Genomic DNA, 23,305 nt, shown 5'->3' with positions numbered 1-23,305 from the left:
ACTTCACTTCCATGATTAGGGTACAGTCAGTTGATTCTGAGTTCATTGAATGGGAGAGGATCCAGGTGGGCTTGAACAGATCAGGTGAGCCCTCAAAAGGACCTGGGCCCTTCCTAAGAGTCTAGAAGCCTGAGAGGGTCCAGAGAGGGGCCATGTGGCAAGGAACTGCAGGCAGCATCTAGATGCTAAAGACAGCCTCAGCAAACAGCCATCAAAAGAACAGGGCCTCAATCCTACAGCTGCAAAGAACAGAATCCTGCCAGTAGCACTGCATGATCCTGACAGAGGATCTAGAGTTCCAGAAAGACACACACCCCAGTGAATCCCTGATTTCAGTCTTAGGAGACCCTGAGTAGAGAACCCAGTTCAGCCATGGCCAGACTTCTGACCCTCAGGACCTGTGAGATTATAAATGTCTTATTTTTTTGGCTGTGCCATACAGCATGTGGATTCTTGATTCCCTGACCAGGGACTGAACCTGCACTGCCTGCATTGGAAGCTTGAGGTCTTAACCTCAGAAAAAAAAAAAAAAAAAAAAAAAAAAAAAGAACAGGATAAAAATGATGCTGACTAGGTTTTAAGGTTAAGTGTTACAGGACCTGAAAAAATAAATACTTTTCCTTTCTAAAGTCAGAATAGGAATACAGACATTATGGCTCATATATTATTTTTCTATAGTATGTCCCTGAATGTTGTTATTGTTCAGTCACTCAATCGTGTCCGACTCTTTGCAACCCCATGGACTGCAGGCCACCAGACTTATCTGCTCGTGAATATCCCTGAATAGGAATATTCTATTCATATTGAAAGTAAATTCTTTAAAGAGAGCCAGTTTTAAAATTTTTCAGAAAAGTAATTGAAAATTAACGTAAGACTGGAACCTGGGAAGAAGCAAATAACTGAAATTCTCATAAACATCATCTAGCAGGAAAGGTCCTAAACAAAGGGATCCTGGCTTACTTCCATTCTTCCCTTCAGCCTGGTCAAACTCTGGATAACAGTTATGCTGTGGACTGTCAGAGACTGTGACATTTATAAGATGTACACAAAATAATGCCTCAGTTATGACTTTTCCTCTCTTTCCCAACATGGAGGCATTGGGGCAAGCAGAGGAAAGTACATCCATAATTATAATTAAGACAAGGATGGAGATATGTTGATTGTGCTGCTTGTCTTTCTACCTGGTATAAGACTAGTGATTGGATAAAGGAGAAATACCGTTATTCAAAAGTTGACCACAAGGCAAGCACTTCATGAATATTAACTGATTTATTTTACCATGCCACGCACATCATTATCTCCCTCTAAATAGGAGGGAAAAAAGTAAATAAGTGGCCCAAAGAGGCACAGAGAGGAAGTACTAAATTTGAAATTTAAAACTGAGTTTGCCTGGCTTCTGGTCTACTTTCTTGTAGCTGTAGCCTATGCTTTCCATTCAGAACTAAATGAATGCAATTATTGGCAGCTATATATGTGAGTAATACGTGTAAACTTACTGCTTCACACCACAAGTTACATGTGTATGTGTACATTTACACGTATATATGCAGACTGTTCTCTCTACTGAAAACACTGACTTTTCTCACTAGTTCCTGTGTTTCCACCACTTACTTTTATTTTAGCAAGAAAGAACTTTGAAATTTTATCCTTTAATTGGGTTCTAACTAAAGACACCTTTCTAGGAAGCCAACTGTGCTTTAGCCTGTGACAAAATGCAAGAGATAAAAGACAACTGGAGAAGAGCTGTGTTTCCTGAATGTGGAATTCAGACAATAGTTAAGGACTTCATAATTCAGAAAAGTTAAGGACTAGAAGATAGCTTCCTGCATTCATGAATTTTTTTAAACAACGTTACACAATTAATTTTGAAGTCACTTTCCAAACTGCTAAGTATACTTGCATTCAGTCTTAGGAGAAAGATATACTTAATTTCAAATATAAGTGATATCTGAATGATTCACACTTCTTCCCTACTCTGTTAATGTATATCATCAACTCAAAAATACTAAAGGAAACACATTCAGTGTACCAGTAAAGGTTTATACAGAGAGACAAATGAAAGGGAAAAAATACCTAAAAGACACTAGACTTCAACAATGACTAAAAAAATTATTTTTGATAGCCTTTACATATTCCTAAAATGTGTCATTTTATGTGGATTTTTAAAAAGAGCTCATAAGTAATAGAACACACCCTCCAATTTTATCTCTAGTCAGATCAGATTGCAATAAAATTTAAGTTGTATAATGACTAGATATTTCAAGGAATGATATACTGCAGATAGGTAAAAACAAATGGCATTCAGAAGTTAATCCAATATTAAAGGACCACCATTTCCTGCAGAGTGAAAACACAGAAAAGATTTGCAAAAAAGGCAAAGTAAATAAAATGACCACTAAATCTATTGGTAATATTATTAAGACAATATGACACGTTTTAATGATTAGTTGTATAAGTATAGTTTCTTGGCCATGTAGCATAAGAGAGAAAAAGAGAGTCAATAAACATAATCATGCATGCTCTATGAGCCAATGTGTTAGAAACAGAAAATAATCTTAATGGGAACCATTATAATTGCAGTAGGTATCTAGCTAATTTTACCAACGACTAGCCAATTTCAGCATTAGCATTAAGAACTAAATTCTGACCCAACAGTCTAGGACCCTAATAGCACTTTACCACTTCAGTTCAAATTACATTTAGTGTGATGTCCCATTAGCTGAACACTTATATTAACTTTTAACATTAGACTTAAATTCATTATAGAGTTATGTGTACAGTTTTGCTGGCAATGCAGCAGTGTTTGTGTTTTTTCTTCCCCTATGATGTACTATTACTTCATAAAATGGAAGTGTTTTCTAATTAGGATTCAATCGAGAGATACCAGAAGGTAAAAGATTAGGCCAGAAGAAACCTTTGTGATATTAGGAAAAGGTGAGAATACTTTAATTGCAAAAACAAAAATTAAATTTGGCAAAGAGAAGGATCTTCAAAAAGGACATTCTCAAGAGGGAATGGGTGATGCTTCAGACACTATTAGTATGTTCAAAGTTGGTATCTATCTCTACTCCAAAATGCAGAAAATGTCTCCAAAATGTTAATGCAAAATGATATATAATGGAAATGTATTTACCAATTTATTGGAAGGGTTTAGCATGCTTTATGGCAGTAGATCAGATTCTCTACATTTAGTAAAACATAGGATGAGAGAAATTTTTATTTTAATTAAAAGTCTCTAGTAAATGCACTTCAAAGATTAAATCACTTTCAATTGCTTTTGGCACCTACACAGATTCGGCTGCCATATGATTACTGACAATGAAGCTACTTGGGTTTTTGTTGGTTTGCTTTCATTTAATACAATTGAACTGATGTATTCCTACCGTACAAAGACCTATCAAGTTCAGGTAGCTGTTTTGTAAAAGTGAATTATCATTACCATAAGAATATACAGTTAGTGATATTAGTAGATCAATATATAATTTTTTCTCCTATTAGTATCTAGAGATACAGCCCTGGCTTAGGAGACAGGCAAAATGAGTATGTTCAGTAATATTAGTTTGCACAAAAAAAAAATTTAAGAAGCTAGATCATTGTCATTAGTGATGATAAAAATGTCTCCTAGGATATGTAAGTCAAAAGAAAGTTTATGTGGCAGAATTATGTAAGGAAACTTACAAAAGTGCCTGCCCACAAACCATGCAATCTGGAAACAGCCAAGAAACAAAACCATAGAGAAGGAGAGATAAATACAACATGTATTAGGGGTTATTATGCAACTAAGATTCAATATGATCCTGGAAATATAGCAAAAAATAGTTATGGAAAAGAAGCTATTTCTTATGCTCAGTAGCTAATTTTCAAACATATGTACCTGTATTTGAAACTTTGAGCATTTCACACATTTTTCTGTATCTGAAAAAAAAATGGATCCAGACTGATATTGTGTATAAATATAGCTGAAAACATTTAATATAAAGGTAGCCAAAAGCAAAGTTCAATAAGAATTATAAAAAAAAGATATTGTTCTGATTGCTGATAAGGTATTTCTGATGTACACTTGCTCATATTGGAAAAGAATGATTTACTGTTCAATTTTCCTAGAAAGGATGAATTATCTATAGTAAGATGATTTCATAAAATGTTTAAATTAAAAACTAGAATAAAATGTTTAGATCGAACAGTAAGTATAATTAGAATCTTTAGAAATAATATATAACTCCATTTTGACAGCAAATATTTCAAAGTCTAACAGTTAATTATATCTGTTTTCTAGATAATTTACAATAAAAACATTATATATTTTCATTTTTAATTGATCAAGGGCATTACACTATAAAAATAACACATACTTTTAAAATAATCTATACTGGAAAATTAAGAAATGCATACATTTCAGGGTAAATGTATTTAATACAAGGTACTATAAGAGGACAAAAAATTTTCTTATTCATGTGATTATAATTATTAAATAAGAAATACCTGAACATATTAATATGATTTGAAGGGGAAGGACACTTAAGACAATAGTGGTAGTAAAAAGTTCATCTGTTCCAGTACATAATTTATATTGTATGATTTGAAAATATATTATGTATTGAACATATAACACAAATCATCTTCCCATGTGGACATTTAACTGGGACTAACCACATTGTATGCTTATTTTTAAAAAATGATAATGCTAAAAACACATTTGAACTATATGAAATAAACTTAGTGAACATACAACAAAAATAAAATCAGTAATAATAATAGTTGAAATGCTGGGTGTGACCATGATACAGTAATATTTATGTTGAAGATAGAATATTCATAATTATTTAACCCAACTTTAACAAGCATATAATATCAAACTTCAAAATGCATGCCTTTTTTTCTCTTCTATTTTCATTTCTTAACTTACTGCTTTGTAAGTTCTCTTTTGTCCAGCATGTTTCCGAATTTGTTCTCCATTTGGCCCTGTTTCCACATGCATTGAATAGATAATGTCAAAGAAATCTTCAACCACAGCTACCCGCCGCAAAGATAGCTTCTCATCTACCCCTACGCCATCCTGTAAACAAAACCAGAAAAAAAAAGGCACAAGATTAATAAAGATGTATTAAATACATAGGATTAACACATAAATTTCATTATACAAAAGCATTTTGATAAACTGAACCAAATCATCTAGATAGGAAAATTGAAAACATGTGATTGAATATCTCATTTTATACTTTATTTACATATAAAACTTTAAGAAACATGAAAAAGATATTTGGCAGATTTAATAATGTCAAACAAAGGTCCATCTAGTTAAGGCTATGGTTTGTCCACTAGTCATATATGGAAGTGAGATTTAAACTATAAAGAAAGCTGAGTGCCAAAGAATTGATGCTTTTGAACTGTGGTGTTTGAGAAGACTCTTGAAAGTCCCCTAGGCTGCAAGGAGATCCAACCAGTCTACCTTAAAGGAAATCAGTCCTGAATACTCATTGGAAGTACTGATGTTGAAGCTGAAACACCAATACTTTGGCCTCCTGATGCGAAGAGCTGACTCATTTGAAAAGACCTTGATGCTGGGAAAGATTGAGGGCAGAGGAGAAGGGAACAACAGACGATGAGATGGTTGGATGGAATCACTGACTCAATCGACACGAGTTGCGTAAACTCCGGGAGTTGGTGACGGACAAGGAGGCCTGGCGTGCTGCAGTCCATGGGGTCGCAAAGAGTTGGACACAACTGAGCAACTGAACTGAACTGAATCATGCTTACCCATTAATGCAATCTTTTAAATTTTGTAATGACTTACTTGTAACTTTCTTAATCAGTATAACTTTCTTAAATTATTCCAAAATATATTATTAAGGGCTAGTATTTTATTGCAATAATTTCTTTCAGATATTGATTCACTTATCTAATCAATATTTATTGTGTCCCTGGGTACTGGACATTGTTATTAGAGAAATGAAAGAAATAATATGAAACCTCTACCCATAATATCATAGAGTCTAGGAAAGAAAATTCATCTATTCTTCTATCCAGATTAGACTAAGGGATCATATGTGTTAAAGGTTAAAACTGATTTGGATCATCCACTCAGAAGTTGTGTATTTTGTGCAAATCACCTAAACCTCTCTGAATGTTTTCTTACCCATAAAATAGGGATATTAGAGCTTACTTAACAGAACTGTAATCATTAAATGAAATAATGTATGTACAGGATATAACCCAGTGTTTGACATTTAGTGAACAGTCAGTAAATCACAGCTTTTGCCATTCTGATGATCATGATAAAAATATAAGTACTAGGGCAATTCAGAGAACAAAGATGTCACCTCTGATTGCGGCACCTTCATAGAAGAAACAGAATTTGACAGTTTGCTGAAGCAGGGGATTCATCATGGCAGAGAGAAAGACCACAGGAGCCAAAAGTTCCCATACAGGACTGAGAAGAGTAAACAGTAAGCTTTGAATGAGATAGGAAATGAATTTAATCTTACTTGGCTCCACCTGAAAGAATTCACTACTTCTGAGTAGAGGATCCCAAGTACAACCTATCTCTAGAGCACCCATTTTTAACCTTTAACCCTTAGTCTAATATTGACAACATCATAGATACATTTTTATTTCTGAAGTGAAATGTTTTCCTACTTACACACACACACATTCAGACACTGTTCTTATTTAAACCTTATTCAACCTGAAGCAACGCTGCATTTCTATCAGTGCTGGCACACAATAGAAGGTGATTAATCTGAGCAAAATCATTACACAGTCAATGAGTCAAATGGTCAAGCCTCTTGGAACAACAGGGCCAGCAGACTAAGCTCACTGCAAAACTGAAAGCAAATTGCGTGATGTTTTTTGTTAGTTTGGTTTTATTTTATTGATTTGTTTCTGGTTTAGAATAGATCTCAGAAGCAGCAGTGCCTAAAGCAGGATATTAAATAACTATATATACCAAGTTTTATATAAGGTCAAACAACCAGATATTCCACCTTTGTTAAATCTGAAGTGCTTCCTTGTAAACTCTCTGTGATGCGTGTGATTCCTCACTAGGTTTCAGGCCTTTCTGATTTCTCCCCTTTAGTATCTCAAGGCATCTCCTTCTATACTGGAATCCAGGGATAATCCTTCAATGTCTTGTGATACAAGACCAGTGTGCAGTGAGAGCTCAGAGAAGGTGAAAGAAATAGCAGCAACCAGCCTGTATATTTGCTGAAACTGAGAGGTTGGTGTCAGGGAAGCACCACGTCAGATGTTCACCCACCAGCTCTCCTGGCCAAGCCTCTACTCTTCAGAGAACATCCACTCTTCTTAGGCTGGAAATCAAAATTCTAAGTTGACTCGCTAGCAACTCTGTCTTCAAAACTTTGTCTTCCTATTTCCCAGAAATAAAGCTTATGGAGTTTCCTCTCCATTCCCTTACTAGATAACCAGAAATATAGTAATTTTATACAGTTAATATGTAGTGATCACAGCCTATATATTCATTCCTTCAACAAATATCCTACAAATACCGACTACTGCCAAGCCCTCTGGCTAAGTGCTAAAGCTATCAAAGTGTAGGAGATAGATAATCCAGATGTTTGTATAGTTTCCAGTCTAGTATAGAAAATAAATATTGAGCCAATCATTGATAGAGCTACATATTAGTTTCCTTAGGCTTCTGTAACAAATTACCGCAAAATTGATGGCTTAAAACGAAGTGAACTTATTCTCCCATAGTTCTGAAAGCCAGAAGTTCAAAATCAAGATGCTGACAAAGCTGCACTCCCTTTAAAAGCTCTACGGTATGACACTGTTTCTTTTTTGATGTGCCTCTGTTGTGTCTCTCTCACTTATAAGAACTCATCTTACATGATGGAATTTAGGGTCCAACCAGATAATCAAGGCAATCTCCTCATACCAAGATCCTTAACTTAACTGTATCTATAAAACTTTTTTCTCAAACAAAGGAACACCTAGAGATTCATGGGAAATAGGATTGAAATCTTTGGGTGGGCCTTATTGAACCCACTGAAGGCAATATGTATTAGAATACAGAAAGTGCAAGTTGTGCTGTGGGAGCATGTATTGGAAATACCTTACAATTTTTGGTTAACAGTCAACACTCCCTGATATCTGACTATACTACAAAACTACAGAAATCAAAATGTATGGTACTAGCACAAAAACAGATACTTAGATCTATGGAACAGGACAGAGGGCCCAGAAATAAGTCTACACGCTGATGGTCAATTGATCTACCTCAAAAAAAGTTAGAATATACAACGCAGAAAAGACAGTCTCTTTAACATGTGGTGCTGGGAAAACTGGACAGCTACACGTAAAACAATGATATTAGAAGATTCTTTAACACAGTATACCATCTCACTTATTAGGATGTCAAAAAGAATAAAAAACCTAGGAATAAACTTATCTGAGAATGCAAAAGACCTGTACTCCAAAAACTATGACACTGATGAAAGAAAACAAAGATGATGCAAGCAAATGGGAAGAGATACCATGTCCCTGACAAGAAGAATTAATATTGTTAGAATGACCATATTACCAAGGCATTCTACAGATTCAAAGCAATCTTTATCAAAATGCCAATGGCATTTTCCACAGAACTAGAACAAGTAACTTTAAAATTTGTTGAATATTTGTATGGCAACACAAAAGAAAATAAATAGCCGAAGCCACCTTGAGAATCTTTTTGGGCTCCAAAACACTGTAGATGGTGACCACAGTCATGAAATTAAAAGACACTTACTCCTTGGAAGGAAAGCTATGACCAACCGAGACAGAAAATTAAGATCACCAGCCCAGGTTGGATGCATGAGACAAGTGCTCGGGGCTGGTGCACTGGGAAGACCCAGAAGGATCGGGTGGAGCGGGAGGTGGGAGGGGGGATCGGGATGGGGAATACATGTAAATCCATGGCTGATTCATGTCAATGTATGGCAAAAAACACTACAATATTGTGGAGTGATTGACCTCCAACTAATGAAAATAAATGGGAAAAAAAAAGCAAAGACAAAAAAGCAGAGACATTACTCTGCCAACAAAGGTCAGTCTGGTCAAAGCTATGGTTTTTCCAGTAGTCATGTATGGATGTGAGAGTTGGACCATAAAGAAGGCTGAGTGTCAAAGAATTGATGCTTTTGAACTGTGGTGTTGGAGAAGACTTTTGAGAGCCCCTTGGACTGCAAAGAGATCCAACCAGTCCATCCTAAAGGAAATCAGTTCTGAATATTCATTGGAAAGACTCATGTTGAAGCTGAAGCTCCAATAATTTGGCCACCTGATGCAAAGAACTGACTCACTTGAAAAGCCCCTGATGCTGGGAAAGATTGAAGGCAGGAGGAGGAGGGGACAACAGAGGATGAGATGGTTGGACAGCATCACCAGCTCAGTGGACATGAGTTTGAGCAAGCTCCAGGAAATGGACATGGAAGCCTGTCACACTGCAGTCCATGGGATCACAAAGAGGTGGACATGACTGAGCAACTGAACAGACTGAACTGATCTTGAGAAAGCATAACAGAGCTGAAGATATCAGGCTCCCTGACTTCACACCATACTACAAAGCTACAGTGGTCAAAACAGCATGAAACTGGTAGAAAAACAGTATTACATATATAAGATATATACATCATATACATAATAGTGTGTTACTCAGCCATAAAAATGAATGAGATGTTTCCATTTGCAAAAACACGGATGGACCTAGACAGTATTATATTAAGTGAAATAATTCAGAGAATGACAAATACTCTGATTTCACTTATATGTAGAATCTAAAAAATAAGTGAACAAACATAACGAAACAGAAACAGAGACACAGACACACAGAACAAGGAGGTGACTGCCAGAGGGACATGGGCTAAGGGATGAGTGAAACAGATAAATGAGATAAATTAAGAGGTATAAACTTCCAGTTACAAAATAAATGAGCTAAAACATGGGAAATACTGGCAGTAACAATGTAATATCTTTGTATATGAACTAGTCTTCTTGTGGTGATCATTTTGTAATGTATAGGAATACTTAATCATGAGATATGCACCAGGAGCTAACATAATGTTATAGGTCAATTATACCTCAAAAACCAAATAAACAAAGTCACAGAAAAAATAAATTAGATTTGTGGTTACTTGAGAAGGGTGAGATAAGGGGAACTGATTAGTGGTTAAAAGGTACAAACTCCCAGTTATAAGCCCTAAGGATATAATATACAATATAATTAATATAATTAACACTGACGTGTGTTATAAAAGACCTTTGATCACAAGAAAATTATTTTTCTCTTTCTTTTACTTTATATATGAGATAATGGATGTTCACTAATTGTGGTCACCATTTCACAATGTATATAAGTCAAATTATTTTGCCTTACACCTTAAACTTACAGTGTTATCAATCATATCTCAATAAAACTGGATGACCCCCAAAAAAGGATTACAAATCAGAGACCTATCTTTCCACCCTAAGTAAGTAGAAAATGAGTAAAGTAAAACCAAGCAGAAGGGGAAAATATTTTTTAAAAGAGACAAATTAAAGAGAATAGAAAAAAGTAGACAAGATCAGCAAAATTAAAGAACAGCCTTAGAAAAAGTTTCCTAAATGACAAAACTTTAGCTTTACTGACCAAGATAAAGAGAGAGAAGACACAGATTACTTACTCAGGATATTAAGAGGAATACTCCTACTGACATCACAAAAATAACTATATGCTAACAAATTAAGTAACCACAGAAGATGAACAACTCCTACAAAGATACAAATCACTAAAACTAACTTAAAAAATAGAAAATTTGAATAGGTATGTCACAAGTAAACAGATAAAATTAGTAATAAAAAATCTTTTCACAAAGAAAAGTACAGGTTCAGAGGGTTTGACTAGACCAAATAATCAAAAAATTAAGCTGATTCATCACAAATTCTCCTAGAAAAATAGATGAGAAAATACTTCTGAAATCACTCTATGAGGTAAGAATTACCTTTATATAAAAAATATTGGGTTGGCCAAAATGTTCATTTTTAGTGAATTCGTATGTGGGCATGCGAATATTGAAGATACAAAAAAATTTTTTTGGCAAATTGTGCTTAATTATTTCAAGAAACGTAAAAATGCACCTGAAATGTGTGTCAAACGTGGTTTGCAAAGTTTCATGCTGAAGATTTCTCACTGGATGTTTATCCACAGTCAAGTAAACTAGTTTAAGTTGACAGCAATTAAATCGAGACATTGAAAACAATCAGTGTTATACCACACGAGAGATGGCCCATATCCTCAAAATATCCAAATTAAGTGTTGAAAAGTTTCACATCGAATGCACTGTGAATACATTATTCAATAGCGTTCTTGGTGAAAATGAAAAATGTCTTATTTTTACATTAAAAACTGAAGGAACATGGGGAAGGAAATGGCAACCCACTCCAGTATTCTTGCCTGGAAATCCCCTTAGACAGAGGAGCCTGATGTGCTACAGTCCATGGGGTTGCAAAGAATTGGACAGCTTAGCAACTGAAAAACAGCACTCATTCATGATAAAAGTTCAGCAAACCAGGAAGTGAGGGAACACCTTCAACTTGATAAAGAACACTTACAAAAAACCCATAGCTAACTACACTGTATGGTACTAATGTTGGATATTTGTCTTTATACATTTGCTAAAACTTACATTGTACAACACCAAGCGTGAACCCTAATGTAAAAAGTAGACTTTGGATGATAAGAATGTGTAAATGCAAGTTTATTTACTATTACAAATATACCACTTTGGGTTGGGATATTAACAGTGGGAGTGTGTGTACATGTGTGGATACGGGGGGTGAAATGTCTGTACTTTCTGTTCAATTTTGCTGAGAACCAAAATCTTCTGTAAAGATAAATTAAAAAGAAACTGAAGGAAAGTTTTGGCCAGCACGCTTAATATATCACAAAGAAAAACACTTCAACAAAATACTAATAAATAAAATCCAAACATATATACATATTATTATGTACCATAATCAAGTAGGATAACGCCAGATGGTTTAACAAAAGAAAATTAATTAATGTAATATACTATATTAATAGAATAAAGAGCAAGAGCATATGATTATCTCAACAGATGCATAAAAATATTTGACAAAAGCAACACACTTTTCTGACAAAAACTCAGTAAACTAGGAGAAGAAAGGAATCCTCAATCTGATTAAGGGTATCTTTAAAAACCTCACACTAATGTCTTATTTAATGGTGAAAGACAAGAATGTCTGCTCAAGACACTTCTATTTAACACTGTATTGAAGCTTCTAATCAGGTCAATTAGACAAGTAAAAGACAGGAAAGACACCTAGAGTGGAAAAGAGGAAATAAAAATATCTCTATTTGCCGATGACATACTCTTGTATATAAAAAAAAATCCTAAGGAATTCAGTAAATAACTGTTGAAATTAATAAATGAATTTTTCAAAGGTAAGATTCAAAACCAGTACATAAATATCAAGTGCATGTATATTTTTCAGATTAATTCTTCATCTGTTGCTTTGTTTGCTATTATTTTCTCATTCTGAAGGCTGTCTTTTCACCTTGCTTATAGTTTCCTTTGTTGTGCAAAAGCTTTTAATTGTAATTAGGTCCCATTTGTTTACTTTTGCTTTTATTTCCAATATTCTGGGAGGTGTGTCATAAAGGATTCTGCTGTGGTTTATATCAGAGAGTGTTTTGCCTATGTTCTCCTCTAGGAGTTTTATAGTTTCTGGTCTTACATTTAGATCTTTAATCCATTTTGAGTTTATTTTTGTGTATGGTGTTAGAAAGTGTTCTAGTTTCATTCTTTTACAAGTGGTTGGCCAGTTTTCCCAGCACCACTTGTTAAAGAGATTGTTTTTTCTCCATCGTATATCCTTGCCTCCTTTGTCGAAGATAAGGTGTCCATAGGTACGTGGATTTATCTCTGGGCTTTCTATTTTGTTCCATTGATCTATATTTCTGTCTTTGTGCCAGTACCATACTCTCTTGATGACTGTGGCTTTGTAGTAGAGACTGAAGTCAGGCATGTTGATTACTCCAGTTCCATTCTTCTTTCTCAAGATTGCTTTGGCTATTCGAGGTTTTTTGTATTTCCATACAAATTGTGAAATTATTCCTGCAGCTCAATTCCAGAAAAATAAACGACCCAATCAGAAAGTTGGCCAAAGAACTAAACAGACATTTCTCTAAAGAAGACATGCAGACGGCTAACAAACACATGAAAAGATACTCAACATCACTCATTATCAGAGAAATACACATCAAAACCACAATGAGGTACCATTTCATGCCAGTCAGAATGGCTGCTATCCAAAAGTCTACAAGCAATAAATGCTGGAGAGGGTGTGGAGAAGAGGGAACCCTCTTACACTGTTGGTGAGAATGCAAACTAGTACAGCCACTATGAAGAACAGTGTGGAGATTCCTTAAAAAACTGGAAATAGAACTGCCATATGATCCAGCAATCCCACTGCTGGGCATACACACAGAAGAAACCAGAATTGAAATAGACACATGTACCCCAATGTTCACCACAGCATTGTTAATAATAGCCAGGACATAGAAGCAACCTAGATGTCCATTGGCAGACGAATGGATAAGAAAGCTATGGTACATATACACAATGGAGTATTACTCAGCCATTAAAAAGAATACATTTGAATCAGTTCTAATGAGGTGAATGAAACTGGAGCTCATTATACAGAGTGAAGTAAGCCAGAAGAAAAACACCAATACAGTATACTAATGCAGATATATGGAATTCAGAAAGATGGTAAGGATAACCCTGTATGCAAGACAGCAAAAGAGACACAGATATATAGAACAATCTTTTGGACCCTGTGGGAAAGGGCGAGGGTGAGATGATATGGAAGAATGGCATTGAAACCTGTCAATTACCATATGTGAAATGAATCGCCAGTCTAGGTTCAATGCCTAATACAGGGTGCTCAGGTCTAGTGCACTGGGATGACCCAGAGGGATGGGATGGGGAGGGGGGTTCAGGATGGGGAACACATGTATACCCATGGTGGATTCATGTCAATGTATGGCAAAACCAATACAATATTGTAAAGTAAAATAATAATAATAATAAATAAAAAAAAATAAATATTAAGTGCATTTCTGTTCATTAGCAATGAACAACCCAAAAACAAACTAGGAAATATAATTTTATTTAAAATGGCACCTAAAAGATAGAATGCTAGATATAAGTTTAGATTTAATAATGTTATAGTTAACAAAAGAAGTGCAAAACTTGTATATTGACAGGTGCAAAACACTATTTATAAGAAATTTTAAAGTATCTAAATACATGCATCCCATGTTCATGGATCAGAAGGCTTAATATTGTTAAGATGGCAATACTCCAAAAATGATTTACAGAATAAATGTAACTGCTATTAAAAGCTAGTGTTCATTGGAAGGACTGATGCTTAAGCTGAAACTTCAATACTTTGGCCACCTCATGCGAAGAGTTGACTCATTGGAAAAGACCCTGATGCTGGGAGGGATTGGGGGCAAGAGGAGAAGGGGACAACAGAGGTTGAGATGGCTGGATGGCATCACCAACTCGATGGACATGAGTTTGAGCAAACTCCAGGAGTTGGTGATGGACAGGGAGGCCTGGCATGCTGTGATTCATGGGGTCTCAAAGCGTCGGACAGGACTGAGCGACTGAACTGAACTGAGCTTTTTTACAGAAATTGACAAATTAAAATGTATATGTACTGCAAAGTACTAAGAAAAATTGAAATAATATTTTAAAAGAAGAAATTTGGAGATCTCACACATCTTGATTTCAAAACATACTATAATTCTAAAGTGATAAACATAGCATTGTACCAGCATGAGAACAGATATATAGATCAGTGGGATAGAACTGAGATTTCAAAGATAAAACTTTCCACTTATTTTCAACTAACTGTCCAACAGGAGTGACAAGACACTGCAATGGAGAAAGAACAGTCTTTTCAACAAATGGTGCTGAGACATAAATGGTGGTTTAGTCACTAAGTCATGTCCAACTCCTGTAACCCATAAACTGAGCCCGCAAGGCTCCTCTGTCCATGGGACTTTCCGGGCAAGAACACTGGAGTGGGTTGCCATTTCCTTCTCCAAAGGATCTTCTGAAACCAGGGGTTGAACCCAAATCTCCAGCATTCCAGGTAGATTCTTTACCACTGAGCCACCAGGGAATGAGACAACTGGGTACCCAATGCAAAAGACTGAAGCAGCATCACTATGTCACACAATGAAAATTAAATCACAATAGATCATAGATCTAAACATAAGAGCTAAAACTTTAAATGCTTACAAGAAAACAGAGTATTTTTAACCTTTGGTAAGGCAAGATTTTCTTAGTTATGAATCTTATTGCAAAAACAACAAAAGAAACACTGATAAAAAGAACTCCACCAAACAATTTTTTTAAAAGTTATGCTGCAAATAGTACAATCAAAAAAGTGAAATGACAACCAACAAAAATGGGAGAAAACATTTGAAAATCTTATATCTAATAAGAGACTGTCATCTGGAACACATGAAAACACAATTCAATAATAGAAAGACAAATAATCCAATTAAAACTTGGTTTAAAAATTGGACAATTCTCTAGAGATGTTCAAATGGCTTGAAGGCACAAGAAAATATGCTCAATGTCATTAGTAATTAGGGAAATTTAAACCAAAACCTCAATAAGATATTACCTCACATTCACTAGGGCTGTTATAATCAATAGCAATATGCATTGGTGAGAATAAGGAGAAATTAGAACTACTCTACATTGCTGATAGCATTGCAAAATGATGCCACTGCTTTAGAAAATTTGGAAGCAACTTGGAAAATTAAACATAGACTTATCAGATGACTCAGCAAGTCTACATCCTTGTATAAATTCAAGACAAATGAAATCATACATTCACATAAAATACATTGTACATAGTATAGAAACATATAATACCCAAAAAATATGAAACAATTCAAATGTCTCTGAACTGACAAATATAAATAAAGTGCATTTATATAAGAAAGGCATACAGAGAAATAGGAAGAGATGAAATGTTGAATCATGGTATGACATGGATGAACCTGGAAGATATCGAGATAAGTAAGAGAAGCCAGTCACCAAAAAATCACATATCACATGATTTCTTTCATACAAATGGGTTTTCCTGGGTGGGTCAGATGGTAAAGAATCTGCTTGTAATGCAGGAGACCTGGGTTTGATCCCTGAATCAGAAGGATCTCTTGGAGAAAGGAATGGCTCCAAAAAAGGTAAATTTGCATAGATACAGAGTAAATTCTTGGTTGCTTAGGACCTGGGAGAAGAGAATGAGGATTGACTGCTCATCAGTACAAGTATCTTTTAGAAGATAAAAATGTTCTAAAATTAGTTCACAGTGATATTTTTATATCTTTGTTATTATTGTTCAGTTGCACAGTTATGTCTGACTCTTTGCAACACAATCATGGACTGCAGCACGCCAGACTTCTCTGTCCTTCACCATCTCCCAGAGTTTGCTCAAACTCATGTCCATTGAGTCAATGATGCCATCCAATGATTTCATCCTCTGCTGTCCCTTTCTCCTCTTACCCTCAGTCTTTCCCAGCATCAGGGTCTTTTCCAGTCAATCAGCTCTTTGCATCAAGTGGTCAAAGTATTTGAGTTTCAGCTTCAACATCTGTCCTTCCAATGAATATTCAGAGTTGATTTCCTTTAGGATTGACTGGTTTGATCTCCTTGCTGTCCAAGGGAATTTCAAGAGTCTTCTCCAGCATCATAGTTGAAGGCATCAATTCTTTGATGCTCAGCCTTTTTTACTGTCCAGGTCTCACATCCGTACATGACTACTGGAAAAACCATAGTTTGACTATACAGACATTTGTAGGCAAAGTGATGTCTCTGTTTTTTTAATATGATGTCTAGGTTTGTCATTGCTTTTCTTCCAAGGAGCAAGCATCTTTTAATTTCATGACTGCAGTTACCATCCACAATGATTTTTAAGCCCAAGAAAATAAAATCTGTCACTGCTTCCATTGTTTCCCCATTTAGTTGCCATTAAGTGGTGTGAATGGATGCCATGATCTTAGTTTTCTGAATGCTGTTTTGAGCCAACTTTTTAAACTCTCCTTTTTCACCTTCAAGAGGCTCTTTAGTTCCTCTTTGTTTTCTGCTATAATGGTGGTGTTATCTGCGTATCTGATGTTATTGGTATTTCTCCCAGCAATCTTGATTCCAGCTTGTAATTCATCCAGCCCAGCATTTCTCATGATGTACTCTGCATGTAAGCTAAATCAACAAGGTGACAGTATACAGCCTTGACATACTCCTTTCCCAATTTTGAACCAGTCCATTGTTCCAAGTCCAGTTCTAACTGTTGCTTCTTGACCAGCATACAGATTTCACAGGAGGTGGATAAGGTGCCTATGAATCATTTATAACCCTATGAAAAGGCTAAAAATTGAATTGTACACTTTAAATGAATGGATTGTGCAGTATGTGAGTTATATCTCAATAAAGCTGTTAAAAGATGTGGTCTCCAACAGTTTTGGATTTTGAGTTTAAAGATGTAAAAAAAATATAGAAAGAGGATCTTATATAATAGAAATTTAAACAGTCGCAAATGCCTAAATGTCCAATGCAAACAGCTCAGTCACTGAGGTTTATAGTGGTGTATTGCTAAGTGTTTAACAACTGTCTCATAAAAATATATAACACATATGATTATTATAAATTTTAATGATATAAAAGATGTATAGCATGTCATTTATAAACAGCTATAAAATATACAATATTTTCTACTTTAAATTCCATGAGACAATAAGCTTTCATGAGCTAGTACAACCTAGCTCCAGGATTTCATTATTTTATCTCATTCAGGATGAGTGAATGACATATTTAATGATTTAAGTGAATATTTTATAGTATTGTTCCTATGGTCAACCACTGACAAAAAGCCTCTGAAAACATAACCTTAAAAAATTAGCTGACCTAACATGTCACCTCAGGGTGCTATAAAAATATACTAGTTTTGAAAAACCTTTATGTTAATATAATAGCAAAACTAACCAGTTTTCTAAACTGAGTTTGTGATGGCAAATATGCGTTTTTAAAAAACACTAGTTTTTAATGCCCTTATTGTATTATTTTAATATTAAAAACATATTGAGGGTAAACAATGGTTAAGTGAAATAAGGAGCCACCCTCACTTAAGTTTCTGCTAGCTTACTGATTGCCAAATGGTGAGATGATACACATATACATAAAAATTTAAAGCAATCACATGAAATTAATAAATGAGAGGCATGAAGCTTAGAAATGCCAACATTATTATGATGAAATCAAAATGTCATTCCTATTAAAAGACTATCATACAGTTCTACATGTCTCCTCTTGGCATTATAGAATCTGTTGTAAAGATAGTATTACCGGGTTACAAATTCAACTCTACTGAAATTCCTCATTTCCAGCTATACTATAGGGCCAGAGAAGAATAACTGATAAAAAAGAATCACTGTGGACTAGATTTCTCTCCTTCAGTCCTTCCTGACTTCCATTTTCCACAAGAGACTGTACTGGCTTGGGAGGTAATACGGCAAGAAATGGATAAAATTGATACTAGTATATCACTGAAACATACTATTCAGATAAAAACAGGAGCATTTATCAGAGTTTTACATTCAATTAAAATAAGTTAAAGTTCAATTTTTGATACAAATATAAATTCTACTGAAATAATTTTCTTTTAAATTATAACTGAGAATTCAAACTAAGATCAATAAAGTACATTTACTGTCTAGGAGTCAATGAATTAAAATAATCACCTTCCATCCTTCAGTTCAACTGCTATAAAACAGGTATTCTATCTGATAAAATTTATAAACTAATTAATGTGATAGGTAGCATCTAGAAATAAAAGCAGTACGAAGGACTGCCAATCCATAAACAACAAATAAAACAAAGATAGTGTAATAAACACAAAATCTGTGACTTAATTTTTATGAGGAGAAGGAAATAGCAACCCACTCCAGTGCTCTTACCTGGAAAATCCTATAGACAGAGGAGCCTGGGAGGCTACAGTCCATGGGGTCACAAAGAGTCAGACATGACTGAGCAACTTCACTTTAAACTCAAGAATTCACAGAGAACATCTATAAATCATCTAATCTAATTTTTACCATAGATTTTTACCATACCTTTGAGGCTTTACCTAAACTGAGAGTTACCCTTGTTCCTATCTTGTTTTGTTGACTCCATAAGCTCACTTTCTACTGACAGGTTACTGGTCCCAGGCTTTGTAGAGTGAAGAGGGATGAAATAAGAGGAATGTTTGCTGTGTAAAAACTGAGTGAAAGTCACTCAGTCATGCCTGACTCTTTGCAACCCCAAGGACTGTACAGTCCATGGAATTCTCCAGACCAGTATCCTGGAGTGGATAGCCTATCCCTTCTCCAGTGGACCTTACCAACCCAGGAATCAAACCAGGGTCTCCTGCATGGCAGGTAGATTCTTTTTTTTTTTCTTTTTAATTTATTTTTTAATTGAAGGGTAATTGCTTTACAAAATTGTGTTGTTTTCTGTCAAACCTCAACATGAATCAGCCATAGGGATGCATATGTCCCCTCCCTTCTGACCCTCCCTCCCATCTCCCTCCCCACCCCACCCCTCTAGGTTGATACAGAGCCCCTGTTTGAGTTTCCTAAGACATAAAGCTGCAGGCAGATTCTTTATCAACTGAGCTATTAGGAAAGCCAAAAGTTTTATTTGTTTGCCTGTACTGGGTCTTAGTTGTGGCATGTGGGATCTAGTTCCCTGACCAGGATTCAAACCTGGGCCCTCTGCATTGGGAGCACAGAGTCTTAGCCATTGGACCACCAGTGAAGTCCTGTAAAGACCGAAAGGTATCCCAAACATGGCTTACTGCAACTACATAAGGACGGTGGAATATAGCTCTGCAAAAGAGATGCAATCAGAAAGCCCAGGAGTGGGGCAGTACGAAGAGATACAGGTATTTGACAGGCTTAGGAATTTACTGGAATTTACCTCTACTATGTGCAAGATACTGCGATAGATCTTTAGCTAATTTCTTTTAACAACTTATAAGATTTATCTCCCTTCCTAAAAGAACATGTGGTCTACAACTAGAAGTTGTAAGGAAGTATGCCAAAAGAGACTATAATTAGTAAAGTACAATAAAGCCAATATGCTCCCAAGGCTGACTCCCAACCTTGACTATACACTGGGATCTCCTGGTGAACTTTAAGGAATAGCCTGATACCTAGATTTCTGCCACAGGGAATGTAACTAGATAGACATGGGTTTTTTAAATATCTCCCTTTGTAATTGTGACATACAGCTATTGTTGAGGAATCGGGAGGGGGTGCGAGTTATAGGTGAGAATGGAGGAGAATGGTTGGCTCAGGAGCATCAGACTCCATAGTCATTTATTACTTTACATGCAGCGGGAAACCATTCAAGGATTTTTTTAACATGAGAATTCCAAAACAGATCAGTACCCTAAAACAATTCCTGTAATAGTAAAATGTAAACCGGAGTAAACAACGGAGGCAGTAGCTAGAGGAGAAAGGGAAGCAAAGTTGAGATAAGATTCCAGAAGGTAAAGTTCAGCCATTGTTGGTGACTGCTTAAAAATAAGGGTGAGTTGGAGAAATAAATGAATGGATTTAAAAGAAGGGAAGAAAAGTGAATGAGACCAAAAAAAAAAAAAAAAAAAAAAGGTGGGGGTGGGTAAAGAGTAGAATGAAAGGGAGAAGCTGGCAGATGAAGTAGAAGCCAAAGGGCTGAGGATGGAGGAAATGATCTGCACAAGAGCCGCTGTGTCCTAAAGCCTACCCTGCTCGAGTGGATCCCCCTAGTGTGGTACCCACGTGGCCCTTTACCATATATATAGTTACTCCTGGGTCTGACAAGGCTGCTATTCCCAGTTTACATACAGGACACTGGGCACGGGAACTATAAGGAACTTTCTCAGATCACTGGATTGTGCTAGGATACAAAGCCACAGCTCCAGAGAGCAAGCAGTTATCCCCATGAAGAGGAAAAGTGACATGAAAATACCCATTCCCACTCTTTTTGTTTCCACCCTTATTTCAATTATATCTGAACCTGAAAGCAATTACAAACAAATAAAGCAAAGAAACATTTGATGTCATAGCTAGCAACGCCTGACAAACAATCATTCAAAACTGCATAATTATTATAAGATCACCCATCTCCACTCTTATTCAAGCAGAATGTGCTAATTATCAAACAGGCCATCTGCAGTCCTAAACTCTCTCTTTTTTTTAACCTAGGAGAAGATCCTGCCATTTGGTTCTCAGGGCTTTGGTTCATTCACTCTGTATATTTAAAAACAAAAAACAACAAAGAATCTGATAAAATGATTTACAAGAGGCCTTCAACTAAAAAATAACTTTGATTTTTATGTACTGATTATTGAAGAAAGTATTGAAGAAATTCACCCTACTTATATGTGAAATAGTGAGTTTACAAATGAAATTAAAAACCTGAATTGGTGGCATTTTTAGCTAACACCTTCTAAAGGGTTTGAGTTACTGTGTTTTAAAAGGAAAATAACAACATGCAGAATTTTAAGCAAACAATATTTCAGAGAAAAAACAGTACAAAGGAAATGTGTTTTTAAAAGAAAAATACAGTATTTCAACATAAAAGTACTTCAACCTAAAGTACTTCAACCTAAACAAATACATTTTTGTGAAAGGCAAATCTCTACAAAATTTATAAATTTTGTACCAGCCAATTATTTTCAAAAAATAGACAAAATTTAATGCTACTTCTTTCCAAAATTGATGATTTACCCAAGAACACAGCTTTGAATTCCAAGGTTATGTTTCTTCAATGAGAAGATAATTATAATTATTTATGTGGAATATTCATTATCTCGGCTACACAAACAAAAGTCCAAGAGACTAGGAGGCCAGTCCCTGCCAGCACAAAGAAGTCTGGAAAAAACATTGCTTTGCCATATGTTCGGATCCTGGCAAAAGGAGCTTTCCTTGTCGGTACTGTCTAATAGGAAGGACTTTTCACCACTCCCTGACAGACGTTGCTGCTCCTGAAGTACAAATAATTAATTTTCAATTTTGAGGTTTTGGTTAACCAATTATCATTTAGACTGCATGTACCTTATTGTGTTTTTTTTTCATTATTCCACTGCATTTGTATTTATTAAATAGTCTATGCAGCAACCAACAAAAAAGTAAAACCTAAAATTCCTTTAACTAATTTAACATAAATTAAGCGTTCATCTGGAGATATCTGATCACTTGAGCTGTCTCTTTTAGTCATCACTGTGGATCATTCAGTATTTGGCTCTGATGTGAGAAGTTCAAATGCATCTTCTTGAACTTTCCCTTAACTAACAGTCACAATCATTACCTAAAAGAGTAGTAAAGTCCCTTCTATACTTTAGAACTAAGAATTAGAGCAATGCAAATAAAAACTGACTTTTAGAGACACTGATACTCACAGCAAACTTAATGATAAAAAATTTAATAGACCAAAAGATATATAGTGTCTATGGCCAATAACCTATGATGTATGAGTATGTTTGGAAGAAAGAGGTAACAAGAAACAAATCACTTAAAGCCTTTGGAGATAAGAAGGCTATCTTGGGGACTTCCCTGTTGGTCCAGCAGTTAAGACACTACTCCCAATGCAGGGGGTCTGGGATTCAATCCCTGGTCGGGGAACTAAGATCCAACATACCACAACTAAGCCCACACAGCTAAGCCCACGTGCTGCAACAAAGACTCAGTGCAGACAAAATAAACTATAAATTGAAAAAAAAAAAAAAAAAAAAAAAAGGAAGGCTATCTTTTGAATCATAATTCCCCAGGGGTGGGGATATCATCCCAACTTCTCAACTTTTCCTGAAAATTCCATAAGACTTCAGTTTAGGAAAACGGAGAGTACTGAGTTAGGTACATATGGCCACAAAGCAAGGATTTTTGTCCTTTTTACAATCCAAGAAATTAAAACCTAGAAAGAAATTTTCTTCTTTTCTAAATTTATCAGAAGAGCTGCAACATATGGTTTCATTGAAAAGTAAACATGACGATTTAGTTAGTGAGGTGTGTAAAGAAGATCACTGTCAAAACTTTTCTATCACACTTACCCAAAACTTTCTATACTCTGTGCTATGATTATTACTATCATTATCATATTTTGATTAATGGTATGGACACCTAGATCAGCAATCTAAAATCCCCAATCATTCTCTTATCCAGTAATCAAATTAGACTGGCTTTCCAATCCACTTCTGTCCCCTT

The 23,305-nt window shown here is 35.4% G+C and overlaps 1 protein-coding gene across 4 annotated transcripts in view; it reads right to left on the bottom strand.

Annotated features, from left to right (window-relative positions):
* Nucleotides 1-23,305, bottom strand: part of NOL4 (nucleolar protein 4) — a 451,497-nt gene that overhangs the window by 337,386 nt on the left and 90,806 nt on the right. For 3 of the 4 annotated variants that reach the window (XM_065935125.1, XM_065935127.1, XM_065935128.1), the window contains exon 2: nt 4,907-5,056. In XM_065935125.1, the coding sequence (XP_065791197.1) occupies nt 4,907-5,056 (150 nt within the window). Of the gene's footprint in view, nt 1-3,874; nt 3,938-4,906; nt 5,057-23,305 lie in introns of all 4 variants that reach the window. The other variant, XM_065935126.1, reaches the window with a different exon arrangement.

The sequence above is a fragment of the Muntiacus reevesi genome, chromosome 4, assembly GCF_963930625.1.
Source record: "Muntiacus reevesi chromosome 4, mMunRee1.1, whole genome shotgun sequence".
NCBI classification, from domain to species: domain Eukaryota; kingdom Metazoa; phylum Chordata; class Mammalia; order Artiodactyla; family Cervidae; genus Muntiacus; species Muntiacus reevesi.
The sequence above is the reverse complement of the archived record's forward strand: the minus strand, read 5'-3'. Positions and strand labels throughout refer to the sequence as shown.